The sequence below is a fragment of the Narcine bancroftii genome, chromosome 5, assembly GCF_036971445.1.
Source record: "Narcine bancroftii isolate sNarBan1 chromosome 5, sNarBan1.hap1, whole genome shotgun sequence".
Classification (NCBI taxonomy): domain Eukaryota; kingdom Metazoa; phylum Chordata; class Chondrichthyes; order Torpediniformes; family Narcinidae; genus Narcine; species Narcine bancroftii.
The window spans coordinates 85,412,371-85,425,511 of record NC_091473.1 but is presented as its reverse complement, the minus strand read 5'-3'; the positions used below and the strand labels follow the sequence as shown (position 1 = coordinate 85,425,511).

At 39.2% G+C, this 13,141-nt stretch overlaps 1 protein-coding gene across 1 annotated transcript in view; it reads right to left on the bottom strand.

The window, feature by feature from the left end:
- The window catches only part of hmcn1 (hemicentin 1), a 538,964-nt gene that overhangs the window by 33,581 nt on the left and 492,242 nt on the right, over positions 1 to 13,141 (bottom strand). The window contains exons 93-94 of the mRNA XM_069942357.1: positions 12,293 to 12,463; positions 5,045 to 5,194 (exon numbers count right to left, since the gene is read on the bottom strand). Coding sequence (XP_069798458.1) covers positions 5,045 to 5,194; positions 12,293 to 12,463 — 321 coding nt within the window. The remainder of the gene's footprint in view (positions 1 to 5,044; positions 5,195 to 12,292; positions 12,464 to 13,141) is intronic.

Here is a 13,141-nt window from a genome sequence, read left to right as displayed (position 1 = left end):
CCTTTTTAAATAGGATTTAAGTTGGTAATGTGAAAAAATTGTATTATTTGATATATCATATTTCTCTTTCATTTGTTCAAAAGTCAAAAAAGATCCTAAAAAGCAACCTTTTTTCCTCTGTAAACCTTTACTCTACTAAATATCAAATAAAGAGTTATTCAAAGTAAAAGGAACAAGTTAATTTTGTTTTAACATCATTTTTAGGTATTTGATAATTTTAAATTCTTCCATTTTTTTTAAAGATGGAGAGATCCACCAATAACTTTAATAGGGCAGGTAAATTGTATTGAGATGAATATTTTTTCCAAGAATACAATATTTGTTTCAATCATTACCCATTTTTATACCAGCAAAGTTTTTCTGAAATTTAAATAAAAATGTAAGGGTGTTTATTTGGAAAGGTAAAATGCCAAGAGTTGCTTTGGAAAAACTCGGAAATTTGAACAAGGAGGACTAAGATTACCAAATTTTAAAAATAATTATAAAGCAGCTCAATTAAGATTCTTGTCCTCCTGTTATCAAAGTGGTGGAAAAAACAGCTTGAGTTCAGATTGAAATGAATAAAATTGGAGAAACTATACCAGAGTATTTTTTTGTATATGGAATAGTAAATTTTAAAAGGGAAAACAGAAGTACTGATCTTAAAACATTTATTGAAGGTATAGAATGGAACAGCCCCACCTTCATTTTTGTCATCCTTCTGTTCTACATATACGCATAGAACGCTTTGAGGTCTTCCTTAATCCTACATGCCAAACCTTCTCATGTCCCCCTTCAAGCTCTCCTAAGTCTTTTCTTTAGCTCCTTCCTGGCTACCATATACTTTTCATGAGCCCTTCCCGTTTCCGGGGTCAGCACCAGAATGAATATTGGAGGGGGGTATTTTGGGGGGGGGGGGGGGGGAAACAGTGCAAAGCTCATAAATTCACTCAGTGGGGGGGGGGGTGCTGTTTGAGGCTCCGACCTACCTGCCAATCATCATTAACGTCATCTGCCCCTCTATTGTAGATGACGAGAGCACTGATTTTATTATGTCAAACATGACTAGATGCTAATGACGCTTGACTCAAGCTAGTGACGCAGAGGGGGTGGGGGCGGGTCTGATGGCAAGCAATAGCCGTGACCATATGGGGGACACAGCACCTCCCTTGGCGGGGCAATGCCCGTGGATGTCCCCCTCCCTTGCACCAGCCATGCCTGCTTCCTATATGCTTCCTTCTTCCTCTTGACTAGCTGCCTCACCTGTTCCATCAGCCACAGTTCCCTTTTCCTACCATATTTTCATTGTTCCAGTGGGACAAACCTATCTTGAACCCAGCACAAGTGGTCCCTAAACCCTATACTTTAGTTCTGTTCATTGTCCCTTGAACATCTGTTTCTAATTTACTCTTGCTAGTTCCTGCCTCATCCCATCGTAATTAGCCCATCCCCAATTAAGCACTTTTTCATTTTGTCTGTTTCTACCCTTTTCCATAACTGTGCTAAAGCTTAGGGTACTGTGGTCACTCTCACCAAAATGCTCCCCCACCTGACCAGATTCATTTCCCAGAATTACATCCAGTATGGGCCTCTCCTCTCGTCGGTTTGGCCACATACTGTGTCAGAAAACCTTCTTGGACACACCAGACAAATTCAGCCCCATCTAACTCTCTTGCAGTCAGGAGGGGCCAATCAATATTAGTTCATATGAAATCACCCATAACTACAACCCTGAATTTATTTCCTGCACCAATTCAAAATCTGCCTGCTTACCTGCTTCTCGGTGTCCTAAGGACTATTTTGGGACCTGTAGTCTACTCCCAGCACAGTGATTGCTCACTTACTATTTCTGACTTCCAGCCACACTGACTCAGTGGACACTCCATCTACAGCCTCCTCCCTTTCTCTAGCTGTGATACTAACTGTGGTAAGCCACTGTGCATGTTTGGCTGTGTTAGGACACACCCCTTGTTGACAGTGCCTGAGGCTCCTCCCACAGACCCCTGAATTAAGGCAGTTATTTCACAGGTTCCTTCTCAGTCCAAGACAGTCAACCAGCATCAGTCTTTTGTCAATAGAAGCCTATCAATTTCTCTATAACTTCTAGTCTTTGAAGTAATTGATGGTGCATCACTATCCATGACTAGTAATACTACTCTTCCAACCCCCATCCCAACCTTTACCTCCCATCCTATTCGTTCACCCAGTACCTGCATCAGCCAATCCTGCCCTTCCTCCAGTCCAGTCTCTGTAATGGGCACAACATTGTAGTTTCATGTACTGATCCATGTTCTAAATTCATCCCCTGCCTGTCCTTCCTCACAAGCATCATCCTTTTGAGCTTCTGCCCTGTTCTCTGGACTCATATTCTGGTTCCCACCCCCCTGCCAAGGTAGTTTAAATAATTATAAAGCAGCTTAATTATAGTTTAAATCCTCCCCAACAGCTTTAGCCAACGTGGCTGCCAGGATATTGGCCCATTTCTAGTTCAGGTACAGTCTCCTTTTTGAACAGGTCAGACCATAAATCTGGACCCTTGCCCCATGCACCAACTCTTCAGCCATACATTCATCTGCCACAACTTTCTATTCCTACCCACTCTGGCATATGGCACAGGCAGCAATTCTGAGATTACCACCCTTGAGGTCCTGCTTTTTAACTTCTTATCCAACTCCCTATATTCCCTTTTCAGGACCTCATTCTTACTCCTATCTATGTCATTGGTCCCCACATGGGCCACGACATCTGACTGCTCACCCTCTCTCACCAGAATGCTGTAAACTTGATCAGAGACATTCCTGACCCTGGCACCCAGGAAGAAACACATCATCTGGGAGCCTTGATCTTGTTCACAAAACCTCCTCTTCACTTATCTAACCAAACAGTCCCCAATCACCATTGAGCTCCTCCTTACCCCTTCCCTGCTGAGCCAAGTGGCCAGCTGCTGTGCCAGAGACATGATCACCTCAATGTCCCTGGTAGATTGTCACCACCAACAGTATCCAAAACAGTATACTTAATGTTGAAGGGAGCAGGTAGAGGGGTGGTCTGCACTATCTGCTTATTCCCCTTCCCGCTGCTAACAATCACCCGCCTCTTGAATTTTGGGGTGACTGTCTCCCTGAAGCTCCTCTCTTTCACTGCCTCTGCCTCCCGAATGATCTGGGGTTCATCCTGCTCCAGTTCCCTAACTCAGTCTCCCAGGAGCTGCAGCTGGATGCACCTTTTGCAGGTGCAGTCATCAGGGACAATTGTGTTGTCCCAGATTTCCCACATCCTGCAAACATCCTGTCTCCATTAACCCTTCCTAATTTAACTACAAAATCTTATCTGACCTTACCTCACTGGAATCAAGCTCGCCCTCAGCCTCTAAGTCCCACTCCTACAATGGTGATACAAAGGTGATGGTGGAATCTTGAGCAAACAAAGAATTGCTGGAGGAACTTATCTGTGGGTAGGAATGGTTGGTCACACATTTGGGTCTTGACCTTTCATTAAGACTGAGGAGAAAATGATGGCATGGTTAGTGTAGTGGTTAGGCAACGCTGTTACAGTGCCAGCGATCGGGACTGGGGTTCAAGTCTTGAGCTGTCTGTAAGGAATTTGTACATTCTCCCCGTGTCTGCTTGGATTTTCCCCAGGGCTTTAGCATTCGAAATGTACTGGGGTTGTAGGTTAATTTGGTGTAATTGGGCAGCACTGGCTCATGGACCGAAAGGACTTGTTACTGTCTTTTATGTATAAATTAAATAAGCTAAATTAAAAGGAACGTGTTTGTAGAGCTCGTCGAAAGAATCAAAGACTTGTTGATCCAAACCAAGGCTTTTATTAGCAAAAGACAGGAGCTCTTCACAGGTGGCCGACCAGTCCGGAATGATCCGACCTGGCTAGGGACACAACCCTTTAAGGCCCAGACAATAGGCGTGGCTTAGCTCTCAGCCAATCGCTGTAAGCACAGTCTAGATACAGTAACTATGTACATTGGTGATAGATCTGTACTATCACAGTGTTATTATGGATATCAAGGAAAAGGACCTGGGGGATGAGCCAGGGTGGTGAGAGGATATAGAGAAGTGTGAGAGATGGGGAGTCATACAGAGAGAGAGACGACCAGGAAAAGGCTGAGTGAAAAGAAAAAAAGTCAGAGAAAAAAAGGACAGGTGTGGGGAAAGAGGAGATGGAAACAGCGGGGCAAGATAGGGATGGAAGGTTAACTAAGTTTGGTAAAGTCGATGTTCATGCCATTGAATTTAAGGCTGTCCTTCAATTTTACATTTCGCCACTCTCCGACAATGAATGAGATTGTGGACTAATCTATCTTTGTTGGAGTGATTGGGGAAGTTGAAATAGTTCACACAGGAAGCTCAGTCAAGACCCACAGATAAAGCACAGATATTCAGTAAAGGGGTCACCCATGACCATTGATTTTTTCACCTTTGGTGACCCTCACTCACATCTGGTTTCTCTGTTTCAATTTCTTCTTTACCTACTCGTGTAATTTTTTTTCCTTCTCCAATTTCTCCCTTCTCCCTCATGGTTTTTCCTTCAACCTGTCTCTTCAACTCACACACCTTTGGTCCTATACTCATTCACCTCTGGACCCCTCCGCCGGGTTCTTTCCCCCCTTTTCTCTTTAGTTTCAAAGGGCACAGAACCAAAATAGTGACTATTTCTACCCATGGATTCTGTCTGACCTGCTGAGCTCCTTCAGCAATTCTTTGTTTGCACAGGTCGTCAATCCCTTACTGCTCATCTTAGGTTAAAATACGAAAGATGGTGTTACTGCACACAACTACACCAAAATACATTAGATGATGGTGTTCTCCTGTAAGGAAATACAGTGGATTCCATAATGTTTGGGACAGAACATGTCACACAATTCAAAATTTTGTGGCAGCATTACACTGAAATATAAATGACATTTCAAAATAAATAAATAGTGCAAAAAAATAGGAGAAAGTGATGTCATGTCTGTGGTTCATTGACCATTCAGAAATCTGATGGTCCAATTTTTTGGACCATCTTTAGTTTTCATCTATTGATCAATCAAACACAAATCACTTACCAATACTCCTTGGCACATTGGAGATTTGTGCTTGTATATATCGTGTCCTAGTTTCTGAATTCTCAAAGATGGTGGCATTCAGCAAGGCAACACCAAATTCCACATTATTAATGTTACCTATAACACTTCCCCTGGCATGTTGAGGACCACCTGAAAAGAAGGAACACAATGCTGCATATTACCTGCTACATAAAAGCAAAACCTAAAACACAGATTACAATCTGTTAATTTCACAATGAATAAAAAATGCAAAGGCAGATGAGCATCAAATCTTTACCAGAAATTCACAGATTGCATCAGAAAATACTTTCTGTTGAAATACATTGCACAATAATATTAGATCTAAATTTTAGTGGGACTTAATCATATAAAGAATATTTTCTTTATTATGCCTTAGTTTTCATGTAAAAACTCTTTCTCTGGCCATGCTTTTGGACTTTAACAATGGGTCCCAAGAACGTTGTCTTTGATATTTGTTCTTGTGGATTTCATTGGGCTATTTCACTGTGTTAAAGTGCTATTTTTGTAGGAGAGAATCCTGTCCATCTTACATGTCCACAAATGGAACTGCAGGTGGAGGAGAGAAAGAAAATGGGTGACAAATTTCTTTTGATCAGGCCTGGTTGACAACATGGATTAGTGTAAAGACAAGAACATTAATTTTCTGTACATGTTGCTTCAAAGATTTCTTGATGCAATATGTAGATAGCTCAACCAGGAAGGGGTCATACTAGACCTTGATTTGACAAATGAGCCTGGTTAAGTGATCAGCATTTCAGTGGGTATTACTCTTCCTTAACTTTCAAGATCGCTATGGACAAGAATAGGCTTGAGCCTTGTTGGAAAATATCAAATTAGGGAAGGGGAAATTATGACTTGATTAGACAGAGCAGGGGTATTGGGGGGAGGTGTTAAACTGGGAACAGCAGTTATTGAACAAGCCCACAGCTGACATGTTAGGGGAAACTAATTGGTGTCCAGGATGGGACTATTACAATGCATAGGAAGGATAGGGTTGGTAAGGTGAGAGAAAAAGGACCCATATGTGAGGTTCCTTAAGCTATAATTAGACAGGTTCTAGAAGAATACAAACATTGTAGGGAAGAGCTCAAGCAGTATTAAAGGAATCCCAAAGTAATTTATACGTGCATTAAAAACAGGAGGACAAAGGAAGGAATTTATGCTTGGTCAGAGGAAATGGATGAGGTACTTTGCAAGGAAAAGGAGATGAACAGTAACAGCGAGTACAATGGGGAGAATGCTCATGTATTAGTGCTCTTTGAGGCCAAGAAAGAGGTGGTGTTGGGTCTTTTGAGGGGCATTAAGGTTGATCAGTCTCCTGGGCCTGATGGGATCTATTCAAGGTTATTGTAAAAGGCAAGTGGAGAGATTGCTGGGACTGTGACAAAGATTTTTGCATCCTCAGTACTAACAAAAGGAAAAATCGCATAGGATTTGAGGGTGGCTAATATTGTACCTTTATTCAAAAAAGGACAACAAGGGTAATCCAGCAAATTACTGGTCAATAAGACTTACTGTATATACTCATGTAATCATTGAATTTTTTGGACCATCTTTATGGGCCAGAAAAAGGTGGAGGGTTGATTTTTACATGGGTCAATCTTTTGAACTCGTGAATACCTGCATCATTCAAGGCATCGGGAGCATGGATGGGTGGGTGGCTGGCTGGGGTGAGGGTCCACTATCAGGGTGTCAGGATCTCAGATGGGCAGATGGTCTGGGCCAAAATAAGGTGGTCAACTTTTACATGGGTCATACAAAAACACCTGATTTTTGGGCCATAAAAAAGGTGAAGGGTTGACTATTACACGGTATTGGCGATTACATCAGTATATACGGTTATCAGTTGAGGGAAACTACTGGAAAGGATATTTAAGGATGGGATTTATGCAATTTGAAAAGTCATGGTTTGATTAGGTATAGTCAACATGGCTTTGTGAAGGGAAGTTAATTACTTGCCATTTTGATTGAGTATTTTGAAGAAGTGACAAGGAAGTTGAGGATAAGGCAGTGGATGTTGTTGACATGGACTTTAGTAAGATGTTTGACAAAGTCTCTCAAGGTAATCTGGTTCAGAAAATGCAGATGCATGGGATCTATGGTGATTTGATCAACTGGATACACAATTGGCTGACTCATAGAAGACAGAAGGTAATAGTGGAAAGCCAAAGTACTCTGCAAGAATCGGTCTTGGGATCCCTGTTGTTTGTAGTATACCGGTACATAAATAACTTGGATGAAAAAAATAGGGTGGGTTGGTTAGTACGTTTGCAGATGGTGGACTTGCGGACAGTGTAATGGATATCATAGAATACAAATGGATATGGATCGTCTAGAAATGGCAGATGGAGAAGATTAATCTGAAAAGTTGAACTTGTGAGGGAATACATAACCAAATCAAAAATAAGAGGCTATTAAATTTACTGAAAAAAGAAAAAAATAGATATAGCATTCGTGCAGGAAATGCATCTAACTTGAGTGGAACACAGAAATTAAGGAGAGACTGGGTAGGGCACGTAATGGCAGCATCATATAACTCAAAAGCCAGAGGTGTAGCTATATTAATCAATAAAAATGTACCATTCAGAATAGAGGAGGAAACAATAGATCCAGCAAGGAGATACGTAATGTTAAAATGTCAGATATATTCAGAACTCTGGAATTTGGTCAATATATATGTACCTAATGAAGAGGATCAAAAGTTTATGCAAGATATTTTTTTTGAAGATTGTAGATATGCAGGGGAATATATTGATAGGAGGGGACTTTAACCTTAATTTGGATTCAAAGATGGATAAAACTGGACAAAAGACTAGCAGAAAGAACAAAGTAGCCAAATTTATGGTTAAATCAATGCAGGAAATGCAACTTTTGGATATATGGAGGAGACAACACCCAAAGGAGAAGGAATACTCATATTGTTCAAGTAGACATAAAACATACTCAAGGATTGACCTGTTCCTGTTGTCAGCCCATATCCAAGGGAGAGTTAGGAAAATGGAATATAAAGCTAGATTGTTATCTGATCATTCACCCTTGTTATTAGCAATAGAACTGGAGGACATCCCACCAAGAACATAGAGATTAAACTTCATGCTACTTAAAAGACAGGATTTTAGAGAATTTATTGAGCGCCAAATTAAAATGTACTTTGAAATAAATACGGAATCAGTGAAAGACAAATTTTTATTATGGGATGCAATGAAAGCCTTCATCAGAGGGCAGATAATAAGTTATGTAACTAAGATGAAAAAGGACTACAATTGGGAAATAGAACAGCTGGAAAGAGAAATAGTAAGTACAGAAAAAGAACTAGCAACAAGGGAAGATACAACAAAAAAGAGAATTGGTGGACAAAAAAATAAAATATGAAACACTACAAATGTATAAGGTGGAGAAGAACATAATGAAAATAAAGCAGAAGTACTACGATCTAGGAGAAAAAATGCACAAAATACTGGCGTGGCAGCTTAAAACAGAACAAGCTAAAAGAACGGTACTGGCATCAAGGAAAAAGGACAAACAAATTACATATAACCAACAGAGATCAATGAAAACTTTAAGGAATTCTACGAGCAATTATATCGAACTGAGAAAGAAGACAAAATAGATGAGTTTCTAGCTAAAAGTGAAGTACCGAAATTGCAAGAAGAGGAGCAAAACAAATTAATAAAACAATTTGAAATAGAGGAAATACAAGATATATTAAAAAAGCTACCGAACAATAAAATGCCTGGGGACGACAGACTACCAATAGAATTCTATAAAACATTTAAAGAGTTATTAATTCCTCCTCTCCTGGAAGTAATGAACCAGATAGAAGAAACACAAAACATGCCAGATTCATGTAAAACAGCAATAATTACAGCAATACCAAAGATGGGGAAAGATCCACTAACACCAGCATCGTATAGACCAATATCTCTACTTAACTCAGATTATAAGATAATAGCAAAACTATTAGCAAACAGATTGGCCGACTGTATACCAAAAATAGTAAAACTAGATCAAACTGGATTTATTAAGAAAAGATGAACAACGGACAATGTCTGTAAGTTCATTAACTTAATCCATGCAGTACAAGGAAATAAGACACCGACAGTGGCTGTTGCTTTGGACGCAGAGAAAGCCTTTGACAAGGTAGAATGGAATTATTTATTCAAAGTATTACAGAGGTTCAACCTACCAGAGAAATATATTAATTGGATTAAAGCATTATATAAGGGTCCAATGGCGAAGGTGACAGTAAATGGATATATATCGAGCCAATTTAAATTAAGCAGGTCAACTAGGTAGGGATGTCCACTATCTCCTTTACTGATCGTTTTAGCAATAGAACCATTGGCAGAACTGATAAGAACATAAAATAAAATAAAAGGGATAAAAATAAAAGTGAAGGAATATAAAATCAGTCTATTTGCAGATGACATATTATTGTATTAGACTAGATAATAATCTAGGCCATCTATACAAATTAAATTATCAGCCATTAATGAAGAAATTACAAGATGACTTAGAACATTAGAAAAATTTACCACTAACACTGATAGGAAGGGTAAATTGCATTAAAATTAATATCTTCCCAAGGATACAATACCTATTTCAATCATTACCAATTCCCTTAACAGAGAAATTCTTCAATGAGCTAAAGAAAATAATAAGGAAATTCTTATGGAAAGGGGGGAAACCGAGGATAGCGCTAGATAAATTAACAAAATGGTACAAACAAGATGGTTTGTAGCTACCAAACTTTAAGAATTATTATAGAGCAGCACAATTAAGATATCGATCAGATTTTTATCAAACAAGGGAAAAACCAGATTGGACCAGGATAGAGCTAGATAAAATAGGGGAGAAGGTACCAGAACATATACTTTATAAGTGGGATGAAAAACTAGTGCAATATAGAAGTTCACCAGTACTGCACCATCTGCTCAACATTTGGAAGAAGATTCACGTAGAAAGGAAAAAAACAAATTATCAACTAATCCCTTTCACAATAGATAACCTTTCCTTTAGAGAATGGGAGAGAAAAGGGATTAAAAGAATAGAAAATTGTTTTTTGGGAAATAATTTATTATCATTTGAACAAATGAAGTACAAATATGGAATAACTCATGGCACAATGTTTGCATACCACCAACTGAAAACCTACTTAAAGGACAAATTTGGAAGCAGACTGAGATTACCAGAAGGAAGCAGCTTTGAATATGTGATTACAGACACAATGATAATTAAAAGATTTATAACAAACATATACATCAAGCTGCAAGAGAAAGAAAATGATGAAATAAGCTATAAACCCAAACAAAAGTGGGAACAAGATCTAAACATAAAGATAAAGAATGAAACATGGGAAAAGCTATGCTCCGGAACTATGAGAAATACAATAAACACGAGGTTACGCATGATACAATATAACTGGTTACACAGGCTATACACCACACCCCAAAAGTTAAATAAATGGGACCCAACAGTATCAGATAGATGTTTTTGCTGTAAGAAGGAAACGGGAACAACAGTACATGCAATTTGGGCATGTGAGAAAGTGAAAAAGTTTTGGGAAGATCTAAATCAGGTATTAAATAAAATCACAAAAAGCAACATACCAAAACATCCAGAGATCTTCCTTCTAAGTAATATAAGAAGTAAAGAATTAGGCCTCAATTAGGTCTGGATGAAGCGCAAAAAAGATTTATTATGATAGCCTTAGCTGTAGCAAAAAAATGTATAATGTCAACTTGGAAAAAAAAGAGAGCCTGAGAATACAGCAATGGTACATGGAAATGAATAAATGTATTCCATTGGAAAAAAAGCATATAATTTAAAAAATAAAGTCACATTATTTGAACAAATTTGGGAACCGTACATGGAACATAACAGAGAGGGCTTACTGCGGACTGTACCCCCTAAAATGATAGAATGAGAAGAAGACGAAATGAACTGACCCAGTGTGTAAAAGTAGATGACACAATTTTCTTGTTTATTTTCATTGTGTGATGACGTGTTTAATGGGATTATTGTATTGTATATGTTGAATGTTTAATGGGTTTGGAGAGGGGAGGGAAGGGGGGGGGAAAGGGGAGAAAATGACACTGTATATTCAAGAGGGAATTGTTTGTGTGTAATTTGGTTAATATGGTTCATAGTGTGAAAAATAAAAAAATATTAAAAAAAAGAAATGAGTTTAAAGGGAAAAAAAGTTGAACTTGTGAGGAGGTCAAGTGAAAGGAGAATGTATACAGTTAATGGTAGGGCTCTTTAAAGTCTTGATGTGGGATGTGTAGAGGAATCTAGGCTCCATCACTCCCTGAAAGTGCCACACAAGTTGATACGATGGTAAAGGAGGAGGTGGTGGTAATGTTATGCTTGGCTTTATTGAGTGGGGCATTTAGTATAAAAATAAAGAGGTCATATTGCAGTTATATAAAACTTTGGTTTGGCCACATTTGGAATATCACATACAATTCTGATCACCCCATTACAGGAAGGATGTAGAGGCTTTGGAAAGGGTATGGAAAAGATTTACAATTATGCCTGATTTAGAGAGTATGAGTTATGGGGAAGAGATTGGACAAGCTTGGGTTGATTTCACTGAAGTGTAAGATGTAACCTGATAGAGGAGTATAAAATCATGAAAGATATTGTTAGGGAGGACAGTCGGAATCTTTTTTCCTAGGGGAAAAGCATCAGTCACAAGAGGAAATGTTTTTAAGGTGAGGGGGAGTAAGTTTAAGGGAAATGTGTGATGTAAATATTTTACACTGAGAGTAGTAGGTGCCTGGAATGGGCTTCCAGGAGTGATGGTGGATACAGATACAATAGTAGCATTTGTAAAGTCTTCTAGACAGACAATGAGGCTGCTGCAAAACATTGAATTTCATGACGTGTTCATTACAATAAATTCTGATTCTGACAATGTATATGAAGGGGATGGAGTGACATCTATTCCGTGCAAGCAGCAGATTTTCAGTTTGATTTGGACATCATGTTCAGCACAGACAAGTGGGCCTAAAGGCCTGGTCCTGTGCTTTGCTTTTCTATGGATCTCTAATCTCCAAGGTCATTTGCCCTTAACTAATTTTAACGGCAGTGCTAAGATATTTTAAAAAATAATTTCAACATATGGAATAAGAGAAACCCCCACATTGGTAATCTCTTTAAAGTGGTCATTCTTAAGTTCAAAGCTGTAGTGTTCTTTTCTATTCAATGACACAGCTAACAAACCTGGACAAGGTTGCACTCTACACCTAGAGACCTGTGAACTATCTCCTGGGCACGAGCGTCCTCCATTCATTGGCACTGGGTTGTTACACAGACGGCGTCTCCTTTGTTCCCCACCTCCACACGTTGCTGAACAATCATTCCATGCTTGCCAAGGACTCCAGTTTCCATCCACTTTTAGAGAAATAAACAATTAGCATTGGTGGTTACTCAAGAGATCCTCTAATATTACAAAACAGTCCTGAATGATCAGTACCATTACAGCTGCTCTGAGCAACTGTATATGCAGTTTGATCTTGGGAATTAGGAATTATAAAATTGCAAGCATGTTGTTGTAGTAGTAATAATGAGTTTGTATGTGAGAGAGCTTTTGTTGCAGTATAGGTACATCCAGCAGGCAATAGCTTGATGCTAATAACTGATCCACATTATTTTACTGAAAGCAGCTCCATAAAGAGCAGTGTGCAAACCTCCAGCCATAGCTCCTCCTGAGGTTATCTCAACTTTCTCAAGGACAGTAGAAATTTGTGGTAGACACAGGTATCTTGGTCAAACCTTGTGAAATCTGGCTGTGGCAGTACACAAAAGTGCTGAAAAAACTCAGCAGATCACACAGCATCCACAGAAAACAAAAGGCAGCTGAGGTTTTGGGCCTGAGCCCTTCCTCAGGAGTGGCAAAAATCAGGTAGATGCCTGAAGATGAAGGTTGGGGAAAGGGGAAGGGGGAAGGAACCCAAGCGAGCAGGTAATATGTAGATACAGATGGGTAGGGGAAGAAGAGAAAAAAGCTGAGAAGTGATAAGGGCATAGGGCTAAGAAAAGATAACATTCTGGTAGAAAAAGGGAAGGGAG